We start from the raw sequence: 23,061 nt of genomic DNA on the forward strand, positions 1-23,061 counted from the left end.
CTGCAATGCGCAAAACAAATAAAGGTGAAATAACAAAACCACGCCCAGAGGCTGTATTTAAAAAAATGTTTTATCCATTTCGGGAACAAGCTGAAAAACAGAAACTCAAACCATTTTATTGTAATTTGTCTTGTGAATCAAAATGAAAAACTAAACGTTTCCCTTTTTCGTTTTCAGTTTGAAATCGAAAATCCATTGAACAAATCATACACAGATTAATGTTTTCTCGCTGTTTCACTTGCTGGACGAACAAGCTGTGAACTGCTCACTTCATTTTTGCCTGATATGAGGCCATGACTGCAAAGTCACTACTAGTACTAATACTTTAGTCTACTCTGAGTAGGCCCTGCCCACCAGGCAGAACCTCCTGATAATAGCCTGTCTTGATTATCTGTTTGTTAGTACAGTTTTAAGTATCCCCTGTGTAGGGTATTCTTACTAGTACTGTAAGTACTGTGGGGTTATTCATGTCCTTCCACTTATGAAAGAGGGGGACATTAAAGGTTGATATTGATTAAAGAATTGTTCAAAATTTCAAACGTGACACACTGCATAGGTGTGGGTATGTTTGATATCATATAAGAATATTTAACAACGGCATTTGTTAAATACGGCATTTAACAACTGTATAATCAAATATCTAAATTATTTAAAAAAATTTTTATTAATTTGCTCGTTGATCTGAAGGTTTGTGAGAACGTAACTGTGACATTGATGCCTTTTCTGGAAATGAATGAACACTTTACTAAATGTGGTTTATGAAGATTTATTGACCAAATAATTAAACAGATATATGAATTTGGAATATGCCAAATGAGTCGATAACAGATGGAAACGCTAGACATGATTGTTCTTGATCAGGAGTGCCCAATACGTTGATTGCTGCAGAGGCAGTGAGGGTCGATTGCGCCGAAGCACGGCAGAAAACGTCGGAAAGCTCCGGAAAGCGTTGAAGCGTGCCGGAAAGCACCGGAATGTAACGCAGAGGAAGGAGGAGAGAGGAAGTTCTGGTTAAGCTCAACCTTCTATCATTTAGCGTAGTTGTGGCCAGTAAATCTTAGTTTCATAATACGCTGTATTAAATGGTCTAGTTAAATAGCAGATTTTCTCTCTCCTTTTTATATTGCACATTTGTATATGATAAACAATATTAGGCTATTAATGAAAGCCTACATTGTGTTTCTATAGCCTAATTATGGTTAAACAAAAATAAAAACCTGTTTAATATTGACAATAAAAATAATACTAAATTGTACAATAATTTAGATCTATAGGTAGATCTTCAGGCTTTGTCAAATATAAAAGTAGCTCGTGAGGCGAAAATGTGTGGGCACCCCTGTTCTGAACTATCAAGGTGTGTGTTAGAGTTAATTCTAAGATGATATTATCAACCAGCCTGTGAAGTGCATTATACGAACGGAACAGAAGCTCTGAGGAGCCTGTGTGGAGTCCAAGAGTCTGTGTGTCCGTGTCACCTCCAGGGTCACTCAGGGGTCAAGCTGCAGTCCACATGCTGGGCAGAGCACGGCCGCTCTGGAGCTCCAGGCTCTGACGGTGTCAGGCCAAAGAAGCCCTGGATGAGGTTCAGTGATCTACATTCTCCTTGGCTCTGAGGCGTTCCTCAGATAAAGGGCTGTTGCACTGATTCACCGGTGAGGCTGGTCTGAAAAGACTGTCCTGGACTTGAAAAGTTGCAAAAAAGGTCCTTTGCTTGAGTTTGCATGAGGCAGTCTCAATCACGTTTAATTCTTTGGGAGAGTTAGCTTCCGCGGGCGTGTCTCTGGAATGTCTTTGTTCCGTAGCTTAGCTTAGCATCGCCAGGCCAGAGGCCCTCATCTCCCGAGATCCGATCTCATGGACCTCCTCAGATGGAACTCTGATGGAAAACTGCCAATGTCTTCTTTGTCTCTCTGACTTACCCCTGCGGGGGATGATCTTTGGCACCATGGTTCAACCAATCAGCACCAATCAGAGTCAGAGATTGATAAGGGAAGAGATCTGGATTAATGCAGCCCCTTTGTTTAGCATTAGCATTAGGCCACAATAGTTACAAAGGTAAAATTATCCACAAGACAAGTTATAAAACAGTGAAACGAACATGTAGAACACAATAACATTGTGTACAGTAAAGTCATCTTGTGGACAAAATCTGCAATCTGATGATTGTTTACTAAAACCGCAGTCTTTTTGGCGTTTTAGCTTTTGTCTTGGAGAGAAAATGACTCTCTGAGTTCATTTTAATTCAAGTCATTCGATGGAAAAAGTTATTTACAACATTCAAATTGTCTCTGCTCCTGCAGAGATGCCATAAATCTCCACGTGGGGGTTGTACGTGGTACCACATGAGCCCATTCCAGTCACCATGGCAACATTCATCTGCAGATCACTACACCTGTAACAAATCTTTTTTGTCGCTTCACACTTGGCTGCAAACCGTCCCAGTGCATGTTGCAGGTCCGGGTTTGATGGAGCCATCAGGACAACATCGTCTGAAAACAGCAGAGATGAGATTCTGTGGTCCCCAAACCGGACACCTTCAAACCCTTGACTGCGCCTAGAAATTCCGCCCATAAAAACTATGAACAGAACCGGTGACAAAGGGCAGCCCTGGCGGAGTCCAACATGCACTGGGAACAGGTCTGACTTACTGCCGGCAATGCGAACACAGCTCCTGCTCCGGTCATACAGAAACCGGACAGCCCTGAACAAAAGGCCCCAGACACCGTACTGCCGGAGCACCCCCCAAAGAACACCCCGAGGGACACGGTCGAAAGCCTTCTCCAGATCCACAAAACACTTGTGGACTTGGCTGGGCAAACTCCCATGAACCCTCAAGCACCCGATGGAGAGTAAAGAGCTGGTCCAGTGTTCCACGACTAGGACGATAACCACTCTGCTCCTCCTGAATCCGAGGTTCGATTATTGGTCAGATTAACTTCTCCAGTACCCTGAAATAGACCTTACCTGGGATGCTGAGGAGTGTGATCCCCCTTCTTGAACAGAAGTGTTCATTATGGACAATCCTGGCTCACACTGAAGTCCAATAACTGAACACCGCTCGGATTCAGATAGAGGAGGCCGTTCTTCCCGATCACCCCTTTCTAGGTGTCACTGTCATTGCCCACGTGGGTGTTGGAAGTCCCCCAGTAAAACATCGTAGTCCCCGGTCGGTGCACTTTCCAGTACCCCTCACAAGGACTCTAAGAAGGCGCTGCTGTTCGGCCCGTAGGCCGACACAACAGTGAGAGACCTGTCCCCAACAGAGGCGCGACCCTCTCGTTAAATAGGGGGAACTCCAACCAGCGGTGGGCCGTCAGGGCCAGCAAGGCCTTATCTGATAGCCTAAACATAATATAATATATATATATATATATATATATATATATATATATATATATAACATAATATATATACAATCAGAATATAATTAAAAACTATATATATTTTCCCACAAATATTTATTAAATTATTCCCCAGAGTAAGAGTTATACTCTTCATTTCATGGCTTTCCTCTTGGTTGCACTGCTTCCAGCCCCAGGTTGAGATTTGGAGGGCTGGTCTTTATGTTAGATCTTTTATCCAATCATATTCAGCCATCGTGTGTAGCCAGGGGTCTAAAATCTGCCCTCAGGCCTTCAGAATCAACAGTGCGGGTGCTTGTAGCTTAAAGTGAATGGAAATGAAAATGATGTGTCAACCAATTAGCTTTAAAGTTGGCTATTGTACTTCTGCTGGCTGTTACACAGGAGCCAGCTAGCAGGTGCAGCACGTGCATGTCTTTTGATTGGATCACGAATATTGAGAGGCAGGTCCTATGGGCGGGTCTATGCAGAACCTCAGAACGAGGAAACTACATTTGACAGACAAATTAATCTGCATACTACTAAGCTGTTTTTTCAACCCACAATGCCGGAAGGAGGAGAATATATCGATTTGGTTGAGGATATAATTATAACACCTTTCTCAACACGAACTTTTCCAGAAAAGTTAGACATTGTAAGACAATGTAACCCTGTCACAGGCGGGTTCGTTCGCCACTTTCAAAGTTCCAACGCGGGCAACGGCGCGGACAAGGCGCGGACATCAGCGCAAACAACAACGCAGACAAGGTGATGCAACGCCTGGTTGAACTGCGTTTCTCTCTAAATGTATAGTGTCTTGAGCTATGGCCCTATAATGATGCTAATAAGGTGGATTCATTCGAGTGGGACTGTGTAGGACCTCACTGAAGGCCCAAGCCCCAGACCCACGGCCCGCCACTGACTCCAACACATGGTGGCTAAGCTGTGGGGCCATAAACAAGCGCACACCAGCCCCCCGCCTCTCCCCGCGGGCAACACCAGAGAAGTGGAGCGTCCAGCCCCTCTTGATGGGTTCCAGAGCCTAAACTGTGCGTGGAGGTGAGGCCGACTATATCTAGTCGATACCGCTCAAACTACCGCACAAGCTCAGGTTGTTTCCCCCCCAGCGAGGTGACATTCCATGTCCCCAGAGTTAGTGTCTGTGTCCGGAGATCTGGTCGTCGAGGCCCCTGCCGTTGACAGCCGTCCAGATAACTCTGCACCCGCCCCTTACGGATCCTCCTACAGGTGATGGGTCCACGATAGGGTCATCACTCGTTTGGGGATGTGCCCGGCCGAGCACCCACCCCAGGCCTGGCTCCAGGATTGAGCCCCGGTAACGCCCAATCTGGGAGGCGTAACTGGCCTCGGTGTCTCTCTATTCATAAGGGGCTTCCTTTTGTCACTGTGTGGAAACAAACGCATCCTGGGAAAAGAATCTATCATCTACATATCCATATTCCTGTTCCTGCTGCTGCTCCTATCACCAAAGCAAGTTCCTATGTTTGTGAATTCTGTTCATTGACAAAACCTTTTCTGATTCTGCATGAAAATGGACCCAGTCTTTCACATGCTGCAGATTTTTGAAACTTTGTCCACATATTACGATATTACGAGGCTATATAAAGGTATGTATTTCTTATATTTTTTTAATGGTTTTTTTTAACGTTATGTTTGGCCCACGACTGGCCTGAGAGTCGAAATTTGGCCCGTGGCCCAAAATGAGTTTGACACCCCTAATCTTTTGTAAGCAGCTTGTGGACTTAAAGAGCATATGAACACTCATCTCATTTAAACAAAAAAAAGAAAATAAAAACATCATTACATTAAAGCTTTAACAAAACATCTCACACAGTTGTTCTAGTTTCATTTTGATGAAATTTATAATTGGACTTCTTTGTTCAACAAACATGGGCAGCAGATTTCACATATGCTGTGTGGTCTTTTGGGGAAATATTTTAGTTTTAATAGTTTTCATAATTAACTGATTTGTTAATGTATTGTAAACCTTTGAGCTCTTTGACTGAACAGACAGACAGAGTATGGGAGGGAGAAAAGATAGAGAGTGAGAGACTAGAAAAGAGGGAAATAGAAAAAAGGAAAAATACTTTGACCTGAGCACACAATGACACAGATCAGCTCAGCTCCAGCCACTGTATCAGAACACATCTCATTAGGCTGAGGGCCAATTAGCCAAATGTGTCAGGAATAAACAGGCTCTGACAAAGAGAGAGAGGGGGGAGAGGAGCAGACATGTGAGGTCATCTGAGGTTTAGCTCACCATTCACTAATACATGTGTATGACTCTTGCGCTTCTTCACACATACCTGTGCTTTAGCTCACAGCCATTTGAAGTAGTGCAACAGTATACATATCTGGGCACTATCAGTGTTGACAAACTGACCTTTGAGATCCAGGTGGATGCTCTTTGCACTAAGGACTGGCCCCCGTGTATATTTCTGGTTCTCATGTACATTTCAAACCTCATTGTTCCCTACATTTCTGCATGCTCGCTGAGGTCTGAAGGCCAGCTCAAAATTAAACGAGACTGAAAAGCCACTGCAACCGGGCCTTTTCTGTAGCCGGCCCCAAACTTAGGAACACTCTGCCTCCCTACATAAACACTGCACCTTCAGTTGATGATTGATGACTAGTATTTAATTAGTTTTTATTTGGTTTGTACATATATATATATATATATATATATATATATATATATATATATATATATATATATATATATATATATATATATATATATATATATATATATATATATATATATATATATAAACATTGTTTTGAACTTTACCAATACAAAGTCGGATTGGATTGGATTGGATTGGATTGGATACCACCTTCTACGACTCTGTGGTGGCATCAGCCCTCCTGTACGGTGTGGTCTGCTGGAGCAGCAGCATCACAGAGAGGGAGAGGAAGAGGCTGGACAAAGTCATCAAGAAGTCCAGCTCCGTCCTGGGCTGCGCTCTGGACTCGGTGCAGGAGGTGGGAGGTTTCGCAGGTCTTTCCTTCCTGCTGCTGTCAGACTCTACAACAAACACTGCTAGCCCTGAACATGTGCAATACTGATGTAACCATGTGCAATACTGTCATATTCATGTGCAATACTGAATTAACCATTTGCAATACCGTCATATTCATGTGCAATTACTGTCATACTCACAAGCAATTAAGGCCATATTCAGGTGCATATAACTGATGTAAATAAGAGTGCTTTATTGAGTGTCTGCGAGATGTCTCGCAGACACTATATGTTCTAGTGTTTTTTATTATTATATTTTCCATTCGTAGTTTGTCTTTTTGCTTCTTTTGGGTTTTGTTCATTTGCACAGATTGTGTTGTCAAGATTCTTTAAAAATGCATTTATTTTGAATGGCTTATGGTAAATTTTTTATAGGACTCGTGATATCCAAAAAGACAACTTGCAGACTCTTTGATGCTATTTATTTATTTTTTTAAGTTCACGGCACGAGCAATCTCGGTATCAATAGAGAACTTAGAGCTGGGCAGCAGCTTTCTTTGCTACCTATACGTTTAACTTTTTTTTGTAGTCCAACTCCTTTTTAAATCAGTCCAATTGATTGTCTAAAGTAATAAGCTCACATCTAGTATATTCATACTTGTATGCAACATTGAAATTTCAGTTTACATTTTTGGAAAAACTTTAATTTTGTATTTTCAATGTGCTGAATTTCGTAATAAATACAAGCGGTTTCTGCCTTACTTTTTGTTCTCAATTGTAGAAGGTCTGTCAAAAACAAACCGGCAATCGACTCGGCTCGTTGTCCTTGCTCCCCAACAATTCCCAGCTGAACCGTTCTGGACGCGATGTGTCATTAGCCAACATCCTGAAGGGAATCTTTTAGTGAACAAGCTGCATGATTCTTTTCTAAGCACGATGAGAGGCCCGCATTCTACATCAGTTCTGTTGAAGTTAAGTATATAAATAGACTGTTCTCAAGGTCTTTATTTGGTGCATACAGGGAAACAGACAAAACAGAGATTGTTGTATTGTCTTGATCCTGAGTCTGTCTTACCATAGTTTAACTGTGGTTTAAATAGCTGTCGATTGAGTCTGATACAATGGCAGGATGTTAGGTTTAGGATTGTTTGCACCAATTCACAGATAATAAGGAAGTACACAGTGTCAAAGTATTGTGTTCTATATGATAATTATGACAGATATATAAACCAAAAAGATTTATGAACATTTCTTGGTCAAAGTTCACATAGCAAAAGTTTTACTTTCCTCATTACAGCACATGCAAATTCAGGATTACAGAGCACCGTTTATCTTCAAACCACTCTATTGAAGACAGTGAGGTGACAATTCTTGGCAGGGAGAAGAGATGGTTTGAAAGAGGAATTAAGGAGGCCATTTTTGTTTGAAAAGATAATCCCTCTTTATACAGAAATGTCAAGATGGTTCAGTTTACCCATAATATATAGCAGCATTTTGAAGTCATGGGACACGATCAGAATCAGAATCAGAAAAGGTTTATTGCCATTGCTAATGAACAGAATTCACAAATATAGGAACTTGTGTTGATGTGGTGCAACGTAAAACAATGATAAAACAACTATATAAAATCAAAAAGAAAAACAATTTAAATCTGCTATGGGATAAAAAAATATATGTACACAAAATTTGCAGTTGAATTTAGTGATGGATTAAATCATGGTTAAAGTGACAGGTGTTTGGAAGTATTCATGAGTACAACGGCAGAGGGAAAGAAACTGCTCTTGTGGCGGGAGGTTCTGGTCCATAGCCTCCTGCCTGAGGTGAATGGCTCAAATAGTCCGTGTCCAGGGTGAGAAGGGTTAGTGTGATCCGACCTGATCCTCCCAGAGTCCTGGAGATGTACAGGTCCTGCAGAGATGAAAATCTGCAGCCGATCACCTTCTCAGCAGAGCACACAATGCGCTGTAGTCTCTGTTTGTCCCTGGCTGTGGCTCCAGCGTACCCCACGGTGATGGAGGTGAGGATGGATTCAATGATGGCCATGTAGAACTGCACCTGACCGCTTGGCTTTTCTCAGCTTCAGCTGGAAGTACATCCTCTGCTGGGCCAAAAGGCCCTGGCCATTCAAATACTAATCAGGTACTCAACCATGATAAGGGAACTGCTATCAGTAAAAAGTAGGATTTCTACGGCCCATTACAGGGCTGTTTAGGCGGCTGGGATGAGAATCAGCACCTCCAAATCCAAGGCCATGATTCTCAACCGGAAAAAGGTGGCTTGCCCGCTTCAGGTTGGTGGTGAGTCCTTGCCCCAAGTGGAGGAGTTCAAGTATCTCGGGGTCTTGTTCACGAGTGAGGGAAGGATGGAACGTGAGATTGACAGGTGGATCGGTGCAGCGGCTGCAGTGATGCGGTCGCTGCATCGGACTGTTGTGATGAAGGAGTTGGGTCGAAAGGCAAAGCTCTTGATTTACCGGTCGATTTACGTTCCTGCCCTCAACTATGGTCATGAGCTTTGGGTAATGACCGAAGGACAAGATCGCGGATACAAGCGTTCGAAATGAGTTTCCTCTGCCGGGTGGCTGGGTGCTCCTTTAGAGATAGAGTGAGGTGCTCAGTCACATGGGAGGAGCTCGGATTAGACTAACTACACTGAAACTAACAAACTAGATGTTGTCAAGTCTTTTGAACTACTCTAGGGCCCAATCCCAATCCTCATTTATACCCCTACATCCTCCCCTTAGCCCTAAGTCTCAACGTCATTTGACCTATTTTTTTTTTATAAATTGAGGATCATTAAGTAGACTAGCATTACATCTCAAAGTGTGTATTTTTGTTTCTGTTCGAGATCTACAGTTATGTAAATAGGAGCATGATCACTCAGATCTATTGTATCTTTATTGAAAATTAAAAATGGGTCTATTCTAGGATAGATCTTATGTCGGTTGGAAAAATGTGTATGGCGGACATTAGGATTCATCTCTCTCCAGATATCGATCAACCCTACATTATGTAATCATTTACGAAATATATAATTTTTAGATTGTGCTTTGTGAGCTTGAGACATCCAATGTTGGCTGAATGTGGAAATTCCAGTCTCTGCCACAGACATGGGTTCCCTCAGAGTGGTTTACAATCAGATCCACAACTTCAGTACAAAAAGTTAGGTCGCTTCCCGGGGGGAGCATACCGGTAGACATTTATCAAAGTATTAATAGTTCTTTCGACCAGTACAATTATGCCATCTTCATCTTTGTGTTCAAGACTCTGATCAAAGGCTATTCTGCTTGAGCATTTTCAGTTGAAACACACTGGCCCACATTGGGCAAATACTCAAAGTTTAGGTCTCCTTCATTGAAATAAAGAAAATAAAAGGGAGAAAATGTCAGACAAGGTCCGGTGTTAAATCGACAAAAGCCAACACCTCTTCTGCAGTAGTGAATCTTTTTATTTTTCCATTCAGGTTAATCCTCAGCATTGCAAGATAAAGCGGAGCGTATTCCACGTTCTTCTCTCTCCGGCAGGTCATTGAAGAAGAATATTTTGGGCTTGGTTGATCCAAGTTGGCCCACTTCGAAATGCCTGGATGCAGCCATGACATGCTTTATATCACTGAAGTTTAATATTGAGTTCAATTCAGTATAATTGGTCTTGGACGCTGGTTCGGAGCCGGTTTGGGAGCGAGGGAGCGATGTGCATGGTCAATCTTTATTTTCCCAGCTTTTGTTGGAAGTTTGAGATATTCAGGGAACTAGGTTTCTATATACTTGACCAGATCTTTACCTTCAGTGTCCTCTGGAATGCCAACAAACTATTTTAATCTAAATTAAATCTACTTTCTCGGTTCTCTCGATCGTCCAGTTAGTCTGTCAAAACTCGCACGCACGTTAATTCTGCCACTTTGATTTATAAAGTAGAGATTGTGTCTCTCAGCTCAGAGATCTCCTCCTCCTCCTGGGTTTCCTGTTCGCCATACTTGGATTTCAAACCACGCAATTCCACCAGGGCCCGGAATTAACTTCCAGTCTGCTCCCACACAGAAATATCGGGTCTCCCCAAATGAACTCGTAATAAAGATGGATTATTCCCATGTGTACGACCGCAGCCAGACAGACACGTACGAACTAAGCAGCCATCTTCCTAGAAGTCAACTTTAATGAATGAATGTAAATGACAATCTGCTGCTTGTTTTTGTGAAATGTCACCATGAAGAGATGGGGTTTATCTGTTCATGAACAACCAGTTGCAGCAGCAACAAGCACCTGTTTCTATTAGTAAGTGGTTTTAGAAAAACATTGCGATTTACAGTAAACAAAAATAATGATCTAATATGACGTTACAGTCTATTACCAAGTACCTGAAAAAAAGCATCATGTCTTGTTTACCGGTAATATTGGGGGACAAGGATTTAGATTATATATAAAGGTGCACTATGTGGCTTTTTGTTTTTCCCCATATAGATATGATTGTCTTGCCAGTAATGTTCCTCAATGTGGCAGTAAACGTATCAATAAACGTAAATGCAACACTAATTTGAATCAACACTGGCTGCATTCAACTTTGGCGTCTCTTAATCAGACCAAAGGCATTAACTATCACACAGCACAGACACACCTCCAGTTCTGCCCAGTACTGCTCATACTGCTGCTACTGCACTTTTAACAGTCATATGTCTGTCATGACTGCTGGGTTAGGGTTAGCCTAGGGTTAACCCTGCTGTATGACCAATAGGAATCAGTTCAGCTTCTCTCACACACAGCAGTACTAGAAGAACTGCTGACTTGCAAATTCAACCAAAAAGATTGTACTTCCATCTCATCTCAACCAGTAGTGGAGGAGTACAGTTACTTCAAGCTAATATTATCAGGTATAAGTACAAAATACTGGACCAAGAAATGATTCAGGAAAGAGTAAAACAGGGAATTTAGAGGATCCCACACAGCAGAGCGCGTCAAACACTAAAACTGCTCAACAACCTGGGCATCGACAAGCAATGGATCGATGTAATTTTGCGCGACAACACTGCTAATTTGAAGAAAGCTATGGGTGGGATGGGGGTGCAGAGTGTGGGCTGTGTCGCGCATTCTTGCCAACTTTGCGTACATGAGGGCTTGCTTTCCCAACGCGTGATAGACTCCCTGGCTACCTCAAGGAAGATTGTAGGTCACTTCAAACACTCACCCCTGGCTTACTCTCGACTCAAAGACATTCAGACGGATTTGAACATGAGAATAAAACGCCTACAACAAGAGGTCCAGGTGAGATTCATCTCAACAATTTATTGTATACTCTCAGCGCTATTTTATTTCTGTTGTAGAACTCCTTATTGTAGTTTTCACAAAACTAACAAATCTTATGATATTATGCACGAACTAGGTTGAATAAGAGCCTCTACATGCTGCAAGTATAGTCAAGTTTAAGTCCACCATTTGTATACCATAAAACTTTCATATACAGTAAAATCCTCACCAGGTAGTATTAAGTCAATAAATATTGTTTTTATTGACTTTAGTTTTGGGTCTAAATTTAGATTTTTATTTCTTCATTAAGAGTTCATGATTAAGGCAGTTGCAAGGCTCTGCTATATGGTCTCTCTTATGACGTTTTACATTGTATTATTTTTTCTATTTATTTTTTAGCTTCTTCACAAAGTCAGCCTACTTGACGCATGCAAGGGAACACCTCATCCAGGAGGTGGTGAAGACAGAGGAGAAGAGGGCTGCCAGTTCAGTGGAAGCCAGGGCTGCAGCCAGCCCTGAGAGGAAGGCGCCACGGCTTGATGCGTGCAATACCCTGGAGAGTGCCTTTGAGGAAATATTACAAGAGAGACAATCTCTGGCCCGGTCCATGGGTAGTACCTCAGCAGAAGTGCAGGTCTGCACCTACCTCTCCGAACAAACCGTCCCTAAAAGCGATAACCCACTTCACTGGAAAGAACATGCTACTCAGTTCTCTGCTATGGCTGCACTTGCAGTCCAGTATCTTTGTGCCCCTTGCAGCTCTGTAGAGAGTGAGAGGCTCTTTAGTTCTGTGTCTTCATTAAGAAAAACATACATTAAGAGAAGAGTATTAAGAGTGGAGTTCTGAAAATCACATTAATGGCCTTACTTTATGACACTGTTGCACTTTCATTTGATAAGCACTTTGCTTATTTGTTTACATGCCTGATGGGTATTTTAAGTTTAGCTGTTTTTTTTTTCATTTAACTAAAATTTTGCACTATTATTTCTTATTCAAGCTACCTCAAAGAAAGGTGCACTGTTAAAGTGTTAAAAAATAAAATAAAAACTGGGGACAACCTGTTTATGTTGCATTTGTGCATTTTCTAAAATGTGTTACGAAAGTATTGGATCGGGACTCGGTATCGGCAGATACTCACAATTAGATGACTCGGAATCGGATGGGGGACAAAAAAACCTGATCGGGACATCCCTACTTTATACCATTCTGATGTGGCAGGGATTCATCCATCAGTACCTTATGTCTCTGGATGTTGTAGGACTGTCTTGGCTGACACGTCTCTGCAACATCCCGTGGCAGTCGGGGGCAGTGCCTCTGGACTGGCAGATTGTGGTGGTGGTCCCTCTGCTAGTGTTCCAACGACAGTGGTATCACACTCCTCAGAAACCTCGAATTCAAGAGGAGCAGTGTGGTTTATGTCCTGGCCGTGGAACACGGGACCAGCTCTATACTTTCCATTGGGTGCTTGAGGGTTCATGGGAGTTCGCCCAACCAGAGTGGAGTGAGTGAAGAATGAAGTGTGAGATTGAAAGGCTCTCCGGTCAAACTACGTTCCTACTCTCACCTATGGTCATGAGCTTTAGGCAATGCCAGAAAGGGCAAGATTGTGGATACAAAGCGGTCGAAATGTGTTTCCTCCACAGGGGGGCTGAGAACTCCCTTAGAGATAGGGTGAGGAGCTCAGTCACATGGGAGGAGCTCGGAGTAGAGCTCCTCCACATTGAGATGAGCCAGTTGAGGTGGTTCAGGCATCTGTTTTTATCTTATTTTCATTTATGTTTCCAGCGCACATAACATGAATCAGAACAGTTGTTTGCCAGAGAGCTAACTTCTGCTTGGAAAGATCATAAGTCTTAAAAAGTAATGAAAAACTACAGCGTGAAGTGGAAAAGATATCAAAGTATACATTAGGCTACCCCAAATAAATTGGTCTGTTTGCTGTAACCCGAGCCAACATTTTTCAAGTGGGTCGGACGGTAGGCAAATTCTTATTTGTTTGCTATATTTTTACTTTGAAGGCAAAAAAAAAGATCAAAATTTTGCATTTTTTTTAGTCAGAGTGACCACCAGAGGTCAGGCTTCAACAGTCAATGACGGAAAACGTCTCTATCAACCCGATCGGGAGACTAAATCTCACAATTTTAAGACATTTCAATCGACCTTTTGTACGCCGCTATCCTTTATTTTGGTAGCGAAGGCGAGCGGAGGGAACATGCGGGGGACGCGGGCGCCGCCATGTTTGTTGTGATGACGCTACTGGGCGTGTGTCAATCCCAGAATGCATTGCGTAAAACACCCTGACAGAGCCTGGCATGTCCTATGGACACTTGAGTGGCGCCGACAGGGGCAAACCAACTTGTTTAAGGCAATTTGTCGTCATTAACTTGCTGTCTGTTTCGTTACAGACGCATGTGGGGGACTGACTATGAAGACGCACATGCGTTGCGCAGTGCGTTATTTTTGCTATAAGGATGAAAGATAGGATAACAAGCGTGATAAAAATGTTCGACACGGAGGTTTAGGGAAGTCGGGTCGGTGAGTCGGTGAAATAATTGAAAAATAAAAGAATTTGAAGTTTTTTCAACAAAATGCTGATAAAAAAATTTCAGTCGGCTAGTTTCACACCGGGTCGGTCGGGTTACGGCAAACAGACATATTATTTTGCTCAGCCTTATTTTTATTTTTTTTGCGCCATTACCCTATATTTGGCTTGCTGGTGTTGCCAAAAGCAAATAATATACCAAAACCAATATTTTTATTTCAAATTCATAGCAAAGCCCTCAAATACATTTCAAATTGAAGTAAAGTTCACAAATTAACTTTTCACTTAATAATAAATAATTTTAAAAAAATAAACAAAAATAAGAACAGAAAATATTTTTCTGTGATATAAAATAATTTGTTGCATGATGAACATACGGCCATATTGTTAGCATAATTGCTCTATTATTTTGATTAATAATCTGCTATTTTTTTTATATCAGCAGATACCAATACTGGAACAGAAATACTGATACTGTAACCGATAAATTGCCCATCCCTGGTTTGTCCACAACAAGAAATCTTACTTTTTGGGTGGAACCTGTCCCACATTGACCCGGACGCAGATGACTTTCCTGGTCTGGACCCCCATAGCGCAAGGCCCTTGGGTGCTGCTGGTGTTGGCTGAGGAGGAGAAGGATGAGGAGGTGGTGGGGTCCTCGGTGCAAGCCCCCCATGCTCCGGTTTGCCAGTGGTACACGGTGCAAGCGTGTTCGTTACAGTTCCTCACCTCCTGGAGAGCGCTGCTGTTTGGGCACAAAGCTCCACCTGCAGAGCAAGCACACAAACACATATAATTGTCCCTCAATGAAACAGAACACTTTAGGGTAAAAAAAACATTGTGTAATTCTTACTATAAGTGTATATACGGACAAAACATAAACAAACTCTTGCTCACTGTTTAGCTCACTGAGCTCAGATCTCCTTCTGCCGTGTCTTTGAAGGCATTTGGTTGAAGACCTTTTGTCTTAAAGCTCCTCAGCTAATGCCATCTTGGAGATGATTCCCGCTTGGGTTGCTTACTGCTGCAAGTGGGAATCATCTCCATATTTGGGTTAGAGTAAGAGCCAGAACTTCAGACTTCTGAATGATAAAAGGATGTGATACCCATCATGGGGTAGCACACTTTCACATATTGTACCAGCCAAGATATGCCAGGTCATGAGAATAAACCTATATTAAAACTACAAGCAGTGATAAAGGGCCGTTGCAATCCTTGCAACCGCAGAAGGGGAGTGGGAGGGCACCAACCCTGGCTTTACATGTTTTTAAAAATGGTAGGTGGGATATTGGAGAAAATTGTCGCCATCCCATTATCACGCTTAAGAGTCATTTTCAAATATAGAGCTGTAGTTCCCACATAATGTGTCCTCATCGAAATACACAAATGCTACATTCGGTCCTTTTAAATACAATAATATTTATCAAATTTAGAAGTTTTTTTGTAATTGCAGCTTTGTTAAGAGCTTGTTATGACCACAACCTGAGACTGAGCAATTTTTTTAAACACATTTTGACCCCATATTCGTCTTGATGATGCTGCCTCAATTTGGTGAAACCCATTTTGTTAAAACCCAGAGACATTGAGGATTTTGTAAAGTTTTAATCAAAATGGCCAGCACCCTGTGTGGTTTAGGGAGGGGCCAAATTATAATTGTTTTATTATCTCAAGATGCTCCATGTATCTGCCAAGTTACATTAGTCTGCGATAAAAAAAAAAAAAGAAGAGGCTCTGCCTCCTCCAATGCCGTAATGTATTTTGATTTTCAAGAGGGCGCCACTGAGCCATTTCATAATGTAGATTATTGGTGACTTTATGTAATGTAAATTTGACTTTTTAATTCTCGAGTTTGATCCAATATAGCTGACTTCCTTGTAGGGTTTAAGGCAGGGTCATAAATATATGTTTTACATATCCTGACATGACCTATTTTTTACGTCAAGTTTCATTTGTCTACGTTGAATTTTTCTTTCCGGTCAGAAATCCCTCTGCAGCCATGTAAATCAATATTTGAGGTGATGCTACAGAGCCATCTTTCAATATATATCTTCAATTAAAATTAGAGCTCAACCGCGAAGTATGAGCCACCGTGAAGAGCCCACCTCTCATTCTGCTACCTTCCCACCCATTACCAACTTTATGCTACTTCATTCATTGCAATTAGAAATTAGAAACAATTTCACAACCGCACAGTTGGAGATAGAGTCATGTCCAAATTGGCTTTTATGTTCAATGTGATGTAAAGAATAAATGTGCCAAATTTAAACTGCTTATAACACAGTAAAATCTTTCATCCCATGTAAAAATGCTTGTAAACCAAAACGCATGTAAGTGTTTGTCAGGTTGTCACGGTAACTTGCTTGCAGATAGCGGTATAAGATAAGATAAAATATTCCTTTATTGTCCCACATGGGGAAATTTCATTGATGCAACGCAGGTAGATACAGAGGTAGATACAGACGAAAAGAACAGATCACTTATAGGAAGTTTGAAAAACACTCTCAGTAGAAGCTCTCCAATAAACAAAAACTCCCATAGACAAAACCTCCCATTTCCCAACAAGGGATGGAGGGGAAAAATAATAAAGATAAAAATAAATAAATACATAAATACCATTGCATGTGATCACGACAGTAATTGCACATGAATATGTGTCACGACGGCACATGGATTGCACATGAATTTCACAGTAATTGCACATGAATCACGACAGTAATTGCACATATGACGGAATTGCACATGGTTAGGTCAGTATTGCGAGTGTTCAGGACTAACAGTGTTTGTTATAAAGTCTGACAGCAGCAGGAAGGAAAGACCTGCGAAGGTCCAGGACCAGCCGCTCCAGTGTCTTCATCAGGTGGGATGTGAGAGCCACCGGCCTGAAGCTGTTGAGGTCTTTGGCGAGCGGTGTCTTGGGCACAGGTACCAGACAGGAGGTCTTCCAGACCTGTGGTACCACCCTCAGCTTCAGGCTCATGTTGAAGACATGCTCCATAACTCCACACAGTTCATCTGCGCAGGACTTAAGGAGCCTGGGGCTGATGCCGTCAGGTCCTGCTGCCTTCCTCACTTTAATCTTCTTCAGCTCACTCCTCACCTGTGCTGCTGTGACAGTCAATGGTTGGCAGGGGGACTGTGTGCTGGGGGGATGGGTGAGTCCAGGCGAAGTGGGGAGCTGATGGTCCGGGGCGGAGAAATGAAGAAGAACGGATGCAGGGCATTGTCCAGCTGTGGAAGAGGGAGCATGCAGCTGTGCAGGGGGAGGGGCGGGTGACCGATCAAACCTCAAGAAGTGAGCATTTAAATCATTCACCCACTGTAGATCCCCCTCTGTCTGGGCAGGGGGGATTTTGAAGCCTGAGATGGTTTTCAGGCTTCTCCACACTCCATGAATGTTCTTTTGCTGCAGCTCCTCCTCCATCCTCCTCTTGTAGCTGGCTTCAGCCTGCCTGATCTTCCTCCTCAGTTCTTTCTGCACAGTCCTCAGCTCCTCCTTGTTCCCTGACCTGAAGGCTCTCTTCTTCTCCTTCAGCAGAGCCTTCAGTTCACGGTTAATCCATGGCTTGTTTTTAAAACACCACACCGTCCGGGAGGGAACAATGTTCTCAAAACAGAAGTTGATGTAGTCCGTGATGCACTCTGTGATGGTGTTGATGTCCTCCCCATGGCCGTAAAGCTCAGTCCAGACAGTGGTGCTGAAGCAGTCCCTCAGAGCCTCCTCGCTCTCAGCAGACCACATCCTCACCACACGGGACACTGCAGGCTGCCTGCGCACGATGGGTTCATACACAGGCCTCAGATGTACAAGGTTGTGGTCCGAGCTGCCCAGGGGAGGGAGGGGGGAAGAAGAATAAGCCTCTTTGGTGTTGGCAAAAAACAATTCCAATGTTCTATTGTTTCTGGTGGGGCAGGTAACATACTGGGTGTATGTCGGTAGAACAGAAGAGGGAGAAGCATGGTTAAAGTCACCAGAGACGAGGAAGAGAGCCTGTGGGTGCTGTGTTTGCTGCCTACAAGTGCAGGAGAGCAGTGCTTCACAAGCATATTCAGCATTGGCAGACGGGGCCACATAGACTGCCATCAAAATCACATGTGAGAACTCCCGGGGCAGATAATATGGCCTCATGCCAATAGCCAATAGTTCAATATCCTTGTTACATTGCTGCTCCTTCACTGTGCAGTGTTCGGATTTGCACCAGCTCGTGTTCACATACACAGCTAGACCTCCACCTTTTTTCTACCCGCATTCTCTCATTCTGTCCGCCCGCAGCAGATGAAAATTGTCCAAACCTGCAATAGAGTCTGGCATTTTTGCTGTTAACCAGGTCTCTGTGAAAATCAAGACGCTGCTGTCCCTATACATCCTCTGGGACCGCATGAGGCTCGCTATTTCCGTCATTTTATTTTGAAGGGACCTCACGTTACCCATGACTACGGCGGGAACCGGCTTTCTATTTCCTCCTCTCTTCTCTCAGAGTTTCCGTCCAGCCCTTCTGCTTCTTTGCGTTTTCCTTAGGATGTCCGCCGGGATAACGTGACGATCTCCGGGTAAGACGACGGCACTCCGCAGTTTTATGAGTTCTTCCTTTGTGTAAACACGCACCGCCGCCGGCCGGGGGGCGCAGGGGGGCCGGGGGGGCTCAGAGCCGAGGCACATCGCGACGACACGACGAAAACATTCAATCCAGCCGAACAAAGTCAAAACAAGTTGAATTAAAGCGATTCCAGTGCGTGTCCTGATCGTTCGTGAAGTTCCTCTTTTATATAAACGTGTACCGTGGCACACCGTACGTCAGCTGCGGCCGGAGGGCGCGGGGGGGGCCGGGGGCTAGCTCAGAGCTAGCGTACATCACGACGACATGACGAAAAACACTCAATATTCAGCCGAAAAAAGACAAAAGCAGTTGAATTAAAAACGATTCCAGCGCGTGTCCCTATCGTACAGTAAAATAGAAAAAAATATTTACAAAATACAGAAGATAAAGCACAATAAGTGTGAAAAAAGTGTGAGAAAAGATTGGAGCATTTACACCGGGCTGCCCGCTGTACCAGCGCCTTTGTGACGTATCACAAGTATGCCGTCATTGGGTCTTTTGTTCGGAAAGGCAAGAATGGTGTCTGTGCCAAATTTTGTCTATGTCAGAGTAAATTTTTTAACTCAATTCAAATATTCAAGGGCGCGTGGTAGAGCCTTTGTTAAATAAAGCTATATATAGTATATCATTGTGATCAGCTCATGATTTTGCACAAAACATTTATTCGTGCCAGAAAAATATGACATCACATGCTAGAGATATGCAAGTTTTAACACTTAAAACAATTGTAATTTTTTTGCCACGCCCAAATTTGGAATTGTATCAAAAATCAAAAGAAATACATCTAATTGCACATGGATATAGTTTATTTAGACAAATTTGCAAGCCTATTGATTGAGAAAAAAAAATGACCAACTCCCTGTGGGGTTTAGAGTGGGGTCATAATATAATTTTTTACTTGCCCTGACATGAGGTATGTTTGTACTAATTTTCATAAGTCTACGATGAAAAAGGTCCGTCATTTCCGTATTTTGAAATTTGAGGTGGCGCTAGTGAGTCATTTTTCAAAGTTCATTTTTTAGACAAAAAAAAAACAAAACATTTCACCAATTCGACATAAATTGCGTTTCCTTCAGGGGTCAAAATTGGGGTGGTTTGTAGAGGAAAAAACTAAAACAAAAACATAAGAATAAAGGAAACTTTTTCTTACAACCATTATTTTCCACCTTTGTCACCTTGTGTCACCAATGAACCCGAAGTAACTTTTTTCAGTTGTCTATGAAAATGAGCCATCAGCCTCGTCTGCCTCTTCATCTCCTCCTCAGCACCACAAGAGTCCAACTCAAATGTGATGCAGAACAAGAGAAACGTCCTACAAGAACATATCAGCCAAGGTGGATTGATGATGCATCAAGAAAACCGAGTTATACATCAACAACAACATAAGTTAATGTTTAAGTTTGGTAGCAATAAAGTTGAGTTATCAGAGTAAATGATCAGAAATTAATTTTATTTTTTGTTGTATTTACAGAAATAAGAGTGTGGTCCTAGATAACACAATAGCAGTCTGTGAATGGGAGTACAAAATTTATAGCATGACATAAAGTTAAGACGAGTAAAGTGGAAGTGTAGTTATAGCCGTCAATGTTTGAAGTCAATAGTAACTAAGCACATTTTTTTCTGAATATGAAATGTTTTGCTGACATTTTATTATTTTATTGGGGGAGGTTGTAGCATCCTAAAAGTTAAAATGCATTTTATTTATATATTTTTTTATTTTTATATTTTCTGGAAATAGCAAGAAAGTTTTCATATGGTTACTTATTTCATGAGTGATGTTTTTTTAATTTTTTTTTTATTTGACTATTTCCCCTCACCATGTAATAATAATAATAACTAAAGCCGCACTAGCGGCGATGATGGCTCTAGCCACCCGCGCGACTGCCTTCCCGCGCGGTGTTTTGATCGTGATCGCCCCAAAATTGCATTCTGTTAGACTTTATTCTTTAGACTTTATTCTTTGGGCGAAAGTCGAAAGAATAAGAAACTGTACCCCCTCCTCCCTGTGCCTCCGTCACCTAGCAACAGAGACCCGCCGCTAATGCTAATGCTAAGTAAGCGACACGAGAGGAAATGTACCATCAAAATAAAAGTGGAAGAAGAAGTGAAGGCATTAATTGCGCCCCTGCTGGCCAATAGTGAAAAATACACAATATCTGCAATGCACTTTTTTTCATGGTGTCTCAAGGAGAATATAACCCATGAGTTTCAAACAAATCAGACAATGTTGAGTTTTTCACACAATGGTCAAGGGGTGCTGTGGATCGACGATGGATTGACGATGGAGCGACGATGAGCGACGATTGAGCAACGATCGAGCAACGAGAGTTGACTGGGTAGAGACTCAGGATGGGGGCTCTGTCTCGGGTAATCAGCCCAGCTGATCAGAACCCCCCTCCGTAGATGGTGATGTGTTAAGGTGGAGATGATAGAGACATGTGGGGGGAGGGTGAGGTTGAGAGAGCAGAGATGTCGAGAGATGCTGTGAATAGGCCTTATGAATAGGGCTTCTGGGTAATTAGAGGCGCGGTTAAAGAGTGGGGCGTGTTTACTGGAGGAGTAGAGGTTGAGGCGTGGTCCCGCTCCTGAACCCATGTTGACGATTAACATCTCCAACCACACTTCACTAGCAAGGACCACGCCACAACTATGGAATATGAAAGAATGTTTATTGATAATAACAACGATGGATCGACGATGGATCGACGATGGATCGACGATGGATCAAACGATGGATCAACGATGGCGCGACGATGAGCGACGAGAGTTGGCTGGGTAAAGACTCAGGATGGGGGCTCTGTCTCGGGTAATCAGCCCAGATTCAGAACCCCCAAAGATGATGTAAAAAGAAGGATCTCGACGTAAGGCCTGGCTGAAAATTATGTTAACTGAGTGGTACGAGAAAAGAGGAGCTGGATAGTTGAGGATTCTGGAGGGTAGCCGGATGGAATCTAGAAGCAGTCTGTCCATTACTGGAGACGAGAATTAATACTGGTGCATTTGAGTGGAGTTTTAGCTTTTGTGGGTCGTCAATGGAAGTACATGGGTGTGAATAAGGTGCGAGAGTGATAGGATTGAGGTTTGGACAAGCAATCGTTAAAACTGGATTACATGGTGGAGTCCCCTTGCTCCGGAGTGGAGAAATGCTGGGGAGAGAAAAATATTTGCGTGGATGTAGGAGTTGACGAGCTGGGGATAGTAATAAGGTCAATATGAGCGATAAATGAGGGAACTTAATTGGAGCTGAATGATATTTTTTGAGAATGAATGAAATGAAATATAGATGAGAGGGTAGTCTGATTTAAAGTGATTCCTGAAGATTGAAGAGGAATTGGCGATTGTCGAAGTTCGGTCCGGAGCGTCGGATTTTGGGACAGTGAATCGTGAGTAGGTGTTGGTCGATTATGGTGATTTGAGTATAAGCAATGTAGGTGACGGATTGATAGAGGGGAGTAGACAGAGTTTAGAAACGTATGAGATGCGGCATAATAGAATATCCCTTACTGATCTTGCCTTCTGACTGATCGAACCCCCAAGAATATCCTGAACGATAGTGGGATATAATCCAAACGGGCATGGAGGACCCGTTGAGAGTAGCCAGAAACGAGCTGCCTCCCTTGGGCCTTGAACCGAGGAGAAGAATCATCTTGGTGCGGGGTCCGATGGTCGCCTGAAAATATTTAAATGCTACTTCTGCTACTTCTGTGTCTTGGGACACTTGAGAAGTGCACTAAAGTTACTCGTCGTAGGGACGAGAAGCAGATCCTTGGTCTGAAATTAAGGCTTGTCCTGTAGGATGATGGAGTACGCTTAGCGGTCTTCAATGCATCAAAGATGCACGATGGGTTGAGGTGCATGCTGAGATATGCCTCTCCTGAGAAAGAGGGAATGTGAGATGACTGAGCATCCCAGTGCCCGGTGACTGCTCCGGATTGAGACGGCGGCCCGGTGCCCGGCAATAGTTCTGGGGAGAGACGGCGTCCCGGTGGCCGGCTGCCGTGGGTCGGGACGAGCATGTGGCCGGCTGCCGTGGGTCGGGGCGAGCAGGGCTGCTGGCGACGTTCATGCTCAAGCGTGGCTGGCGCCGTGGTTTGGAGTTTGTGTGGTTGTCGTTAGCGTGATTGCCGCCGTGGGTTTGCGTGAGTGTGGCTGCTGGCAATGTTCATGCTCGAAGCGAGCGTGGCTGGCACAGTGGTTTGGAGTGAGTGTGGTTGCCGTGAGCGTGGCTGCCGGCGGGGCTCAGAGTGAGCGTGGCTGGGGATGGTGATTGAGGGAGGGATGAATGAGGGAGGGATGAATGCAGAGTCAAAAGGGGTCGAAGTAGTATGCTGGCATAAGTCGGCGTAATGGTGATGATAAA

At 43.1% G+C, this 23,061-nt stretch overlaps 1 protein-coding gene across 1 annotated transcript in view; it reads right to left on the reverse strand.

Moving 5' to 3' along the window:
* thsd7ab (thrombospondin, type I, domain containing 7Ab) overlaps positions 1-23,061 on the reverse strand; it is a 488,245-nt gene that overhangs the window by 226,206 nt on the left and 238,978 nt on the right. Inside the window, exon 9 of the mRNA XM_072460164.1 lies at positions 14,633-14,873. Within this exon, the coding sequence (XP_072316265.1) occupies positions 14,633-14,873 (241 nt within the window). The remainder of the gene's footprint in view (positions 1-14,632; positions 14,874-23,061) is intronic.

Source organism: Eucyclogobius newberryi, unplaced genomic scaffold (genome assembly GCF_026437365.1).
Source record: "Eucyclogobius newberryi isolate DKJ021-1_F unplaced genomic scaffold, fEucNew1.0.hap1 SCAF_3, whole genome shotgun sequence".
Taxonomy (NCBI): domain Eukaryota; kingdom Metazoa; phylum Chordata; class Actinopteri; order Gobiiformes; family Gobiidae; genus Eucyclogobius; species Eucyclogobius newberryi.